Source organism: Quercus lobata, chromosome 9 (genome assembly GCF_001633185.2).
Source record: "Quercus lobata isolate SW786 chromosome 9, ValleyOak3.0 Primary Assembly, whole genome shotgun sequence".
Classification (NCBI taxonomy): domain Eukaryota; kingdom Viridiplantae; phylum Streptophyta; class Magnoliopsida; order Fagales; family Fagaceae; genus Quercus; species Quercus lobata.
In genome coordinates this window covers 51,307,238-51,313,200 of record NC_044912.1, presented here as the reverse complement: position 1 = coordinate 51,313,200, position 5,963 = coordinate 51,307,238, and the positions used below count along the sequence as shown (strand labels likewise).

The following is a 5,963-nucleotide window of genomic DNA, read 5'->3' as shown; positions in this document are numbered from 1 at the left end:
TTTTTCATGTGAGTCAATCTTTTAAATAAATAAATAAAAAGTTCATTTTTAGAGTCATAATCGAACATTGAAAAAATAATATAAAAACAAACAAACAAATCATTTTATTAGAAGACCTTATGAAAGCATTATTTACCATAACAAGTCAAAATTTGACATGTGGGTTATGAACATAATAAACATGTAATCCAACGGTTAGATTTTTAAAATTCACTTTTAATTTGAAAGATTCATCTCCAAACCTTTTCCTTTCATTATTTATTTATATATTTATTATTATATAAAATTTAAATTATGGAGGACCCAAGCTTCTCCATAGCCAACTCATAAACTATATTACTACTAAGTTTATTTAATAATTAATACTAAAATATAATGTATTTGCTTTCAAAAAAAAAAAAAAAAACCTTCAACCAAAAACTCACTGTTAGCTTATTCTTTAAAGACCCTCCCAATTTGCTATTTTTTATTTTAAGAGCACTCCACACTCGGATTCACAGGACTGGGAAAATTGGGCAGTGGAATTTCGGCAATGCCATTGCCGAAATTCAAAGATTTTCTCTCTCCTCTTTCTTCATTCTCTCTCCTACTTTTTGGCTGAATTTCGACAATGCCATTGCCGAAATTCAGTCTCTCTCCTCAGATTCCCAATTATCTTTGAACAATTGGTATAACGCAAATAAACTTTGAATTTTACAATATTAACCCAAAAGACTCGCCCCTTCCCTCTCTCTTATGTGTGTGTGTTTGTTTCTCAAAAAATAATAATAATAATAAAATAAAAAGTTTATTCTTTAAAGGGCCAAAGGGGATTTGGAATATAAGAACAATCAACAACAAATACTAGAAATTACTTAATCACGTGCAAAAAGACTACTTTGCTCATGCTAATTAAAGCCATAAATGTAACAACATTTAGATTACAAATTTGATAACAAATTCTTAACAAATTCATAACTTATATAAATAATCCGATGGCAATTAGACAACTTTATTGAAATATAAATAACATTCGAGGATTACATTGGGTCGTACCCTTACCTCAATTATGCCCTTAGAAACAAAAGCTTTATTTTACACCTATAAAGTAAAAATAAACCTTGACGCACACATTTTCAATTGCATTCAGGACCAAGCTTGGCTTTATTTTTATTTTCCCATCAATTCTTCTTCCATGAACGAATCAGCACAGAGACATGCAGCGTCGACCGTATTGCAGATATAGTTAGTGCGTAAATAACAGAAAACAGAATCACAAGGATTAAAGAATAGGTATATAAAAAATAAACCGGGAATATGATTGCCAGCGAAGCAATATAGCAGAGAGAGAGGGAGCCAAGGGCTGTGCGGAGTATAACATACCCGGATGGAATGATGAGAAGAACTATTGTGTATGAGAGCATAAATGTCAAAGTATTTGTTATCAGGAATACCCAAAAACATAAATCGCTACCGCCAATGGCTGTCCCTGCAATGTTTTGAAGATAAGGAGAAGTTTCATTGAATAAACCTCTGTAATCTGGTTTTGTCGCATTGGGCCGACTGCTTCCTGGATTGTAGTAATCTTGCCAAAGTCCCCCGGGAGGGCTCAGTAGTCCTTGATAAGTCACTGTCATAAGCAACGTAGCAACCACCAAAACCACATTGCGCCTGTCGTCCGATATTTTCGCCCATCTATCAACCTGGAGTAATCGCCTTTCCTCGAGAGATAAGACTATGGAACGTAGGTAACGTGCACATTTAGTCACTTCAGCACGCTGTAACATTTCACTGATTTCCATGCTGCTTCTGCTGTACTCTACTTCTTCTTCTTGTCGTTTTACCAAGATGTCCCCTGCTGTGTCACCCATTAAATTCTTGGCATCTATATCGACACCAGAATCTAGTAACAGCCTCACAGCCTGCATAATGTAGTCTGATACACCGTCACTAATTTCATCAATGTGAATTATTCAAGTCTTGATATATAGTTGACACCATCCCTTTTGTTAATCCAAATGCATTAACTTTTTTACCATTAGTCTATATTCTGTAGCAGTAGATTATAACTAATAATAAAAAGTCTGTAGGCAGTACGCTATAAACAGAGCAAGAGTGAGAGAGAGCGAGAGAGGGAGAGTGCAAGAGATATGTACCGCCGTACTGGCGATGGTGGTCGCCGGCTTGGACTGGAGCCGGAGCCCAGAAGAACACAGACTCACGGATTCACGGTTATTTGATTGGCGACGGAAAGGAGCAGGTCCACTACAAACACAGTAACTAGACAGATTTGTTTTTTTTTTTTTTTTTCCTCTGGTGATTTGGAATATATTAAAGGAGTAATTTAGGTTTTGTTACTTGTTAGTGTTTGGACAGCCAGGGGCCAAGGGTGAATGGGCCATTTACATGGATAGTACTTATTTGCACTAATTTAATTTTATTCTTTTGGCACCAACTTAGTTCTTTGGGTTTTCTGGACTGCTTAAAAATTTCAAGAGCTAAAGTAATCTTATGATTGTTTTTTTTAAGAAGACAATTAATCTCTTGATCTAAATTTTACCTTTTGAGAGGCAAAATTCGAAAATTTCAAGGGGGCAGTTTGCAAATTTTCTTCTAAAGCTACAAGTGTTTTTACCTACTCGTAAGGAAAATTTCCTTCTAAAGCTACAAGTTATGAGTTGTATACAATTAAGAGGTAAAACAAAAAAGAGACCAATAACAATCGGTATACACAACAACTCTGTAGCTAGATCAAGCAAAATTAAAATCAAGACAAGAAATCAAGCTCCACAACCCCACCGTGAGAAGATAAGAAATCGCAGCTGCAAAATAAGAAAACAATCCAAGTTTTGAAAAGCCCCCAGTATTCAAAGGAAAACCACAAACCCATCTCTACCGTTACCCTATCACAAACTTCTTCAAAATTCAGACAAACCATTCCAAAGTCTTTGCAAGAAAATTAGGGTTTTTTAAAAAAATAACTATAAAACACATACTATATTATAAGTTAGCCAACGTTTCAAACTTATTGCATTTCTAACAATTCGAGTCTAGTGGAGTCGATTTGCCCAGAAAGTTGGCGTTAAGAAATCGAGTTTACTGAAGTCGATTTCTATACATAGAAATCGAGTTCAGTAAACTCAATTTCTATGTATAGAAACCGAGTTTAACAAACTCGGTTTGTGTACATAGAAATCGAGTTTAATAAACTCGATTTCTATGTATAAAAACCCACCTCCATCAGCTCCAGCTTCTTCGACCAAGTATCATCAGTTTTCAAACCTCCACTTCTCTCCTCACAGACTCATCATCAAAACCCATTGGGTCCTCTCTTCTTCAACCCAAAACCCAAAACCCTTTCTGTTCTCCTTTCTCCTCTCTGCCAAACGCCACCTTTCCTCCAAACCCACAACCTCCTCTCCTTCCTTCGCCACTCACTTTCCAACTCCCTCATTCTCTTCTTTCTATCAAAGCTTCCCGTTTCAACATCTGGGGTGCCAAAGACGATGACGTTTTACACGAAAGAAGAAGGAATGAGAGTGAGAGAGACGGACGGCGACGGAGCGGGAATGACCGGATCTGAGAGAGACGGACCGCGACAGAGCGAGAATGACCGGAGCTGAGACTCATCGCCGTTGCCGTCCCTCCGCTCCGATGCCGTCGCCCCTCCGCTCCGATGTTGTAATCTTTTTTTTTTCTGTTTCTTGTGTTCTTTTTTTCTTTTTCTTTTTTGGGTGTAATGTGAATTGAGTTGAGATTTTTTGAGCAGAAATGATGAGCAGATTCGTAGTTTTATTGATTGGTTTTTACACATAGAAATCGAGTTTATTAAACTCGATTTCTATGTACACAAACCGAGTTTGTTAAACTCGGTTTCTATACATAGAAATTGAGTTTACTGAACTCGATTTCTATGTATAGAAATCGAGTTCAGTAAACTCGATTTCTTAACGCCAACTTTCTGGGCAAATCGACTCCACTAGACTCGAATTGTTAGAAATGCAATAAGTTTAAAACGTTGGCTAACTTATAATATAGTATGTGTTTTATAGTTATTTTTTTAAAAAACCCAGAAAATTAAAACCCCACAAAAAAATAATAAATAAATAACAGAGAAATTGGAGAGAAGCAAATGGACAAAGAAGAACCATTGTTTCTATTTCCATCACCACATCTCTCATCATCCTCATCTTATGTTTTAAGGAAAAAATAAATGAGGTGGATTACGGAATGAAGACTAATTAGTGATTAAAATAAAATCATACAATGAAAAATTATATATGTTATGATAAAAAAAAAAAAAATGAAACTTTATTTATTTTATTAATATACTTTATAATTGGTATTTTTTTTTTTTTTCCCAATGGAGAAAATCAAGATTCAAATCCATCATTCCTCATTGTAATAATTATTGTGTTAAAAAACAAATGAACTTATATTTTATTAATTGAAACTCCTAATTCTTTTAAGAATAAATATTTTTGATTCCAAAACAAGCATCAATATCTAACCCACGATTTTTTGCCAAAATAATCTAGTGGTTTGGTTCTTAAAAAATAGAAACCTGTTGCCAAAATACTCAAATTAATCTATACCCTCAACTTTTTCTTTGGCAAAATTTTTTCATAACATTCAGGTGGCTAGTTTTAAATGGTAAACATCAAAATGATGTATGTATGTATCCATATATATATGAGAAACAAATTTCAATTTGTCAATTTTGAAATATGTTGTAAAAAATATTGTATAATTAGCACTGCTCTAAAATCTTTGACATGTATTTATGGTTTTGATCATTGGATACTGGATAGCAATGGCTAGGACACTTGCTTCATATCATTCACAACACAAATTTCAGGTTAGCAAATAATTGAGAAAAGGAGAGAGCTTGCCTCGGGCTGATTTGTAGATACGGCAACGTGCAACACAGTGTTGCCTTCCTCATCCTTCCAGTTCAGTATTTTCCTCTTCCATGACATGGTTTTTTTAGACTTGTTTTGTCGGAGCCATTCCACCAAGTGTTTAAAAGCCTCTAGCTTTTTGCATTTTACCGCAACATGTAGAGCAGTCTCATTTCTAATCGTCACATCTTCAATAGAATCAGGACAGACTTTTAGAAATTCGTCCAATAGATCAAGGTGATCCTCTGCTGCTGCACCATGCAAAGGAGTCATACCCTCCCTTCCTTTGACACGAACAAGGTCCCCATCAACCTTTAGAAGCCAACGCACCAGCTGGGTTTTCCCATTCAGTAAAGCAACGTGAATGGGGCTAAGCCCATCTGGATTCAGCTTCCTGACAAATGAGGGCTTTAATCTTTGCATCTCCATGGCGAATGGGATATGGGTCTCCGTAGCAGATGCAACTTTGTGCAAAGGAGTTTCAACAAATGGTAGCTCATCGATGTGCTCCAAAAGTTTTACATCCTCCTTAATCAAGTTGTAAAAATCATTAATATCCCCCCCTAGTGCAGCCTGGTTCAACCTCTCAATTCTCGCAGCCTGGTTCAACTTCTCAACTCTCTCATCCTCCATTTTATAGAGAAGGCTGATATACTAAGGCCTAGGGTTTCCTTGGTATGAAAGAAGATAATGAGGTTATATATAACGGCTAGCAGGAGTGAACAAAATGATGGGAGTACTAATTATGTTCTTTGCTATAGCTAGGTTCTCTTTTTATAGTAGCAGACTGGAGATGAGCAGCAAATTATGTTCTTTGCAAGAAGCTAGGGGTCTCTTTTTATAGAAGCTGAGGGCTGTCCAGCGGGTAAAAGACCCGACCAATTCGACCGGATTCGGGTTCCTCTCATTAGACCCGACTAGTCGGTTCGGATAGCGGGTTCACGGATTAAAAACCCATAAATTCGACCCAATCAATGGTTTAAGATAATAAAAAAATTAAAAATTAAAAAAAAAAAAAATGTGAGTTATTTGTACATCACGTGAAGTCTGAAAAGAAGAGTACTTGTGAATGGAACCTGTGAA

The 5,963-nt window shown here is 35.9% G+C and overlaps 1 protein-coding gene across 1 annotated transcript; it reads right to left on the bottom strand.

The window, feature by feature from the left end:
- Positions 1 to 976: 976 nt before the first annotated feature.
- Positions 977 to 5,620, bottom strand: LOC115959594 (ankyrin repeat-containing protein BDA1-like). Its single transcript, XM_031078038.1, has 2 exons — positions 4,872 to 5,620; positions 977 to 1,901 (listed from the first exon to the last, which is right to left on the bottom strand). Exons 1-2 carry the CDS (start codon positions 5,511 to 5,513, stop codon positions 1,161 to 1,163), a joined length of 1,383 nt encoding a protein of 460 aa, XP_030933898.1. The 5' UTR covers positions 5,514 to 5,620; the 3' UTR covers positions 977 to 1,160.
- Positions 5,621 to 5,963: the final 343 nt, after the last annotated feature.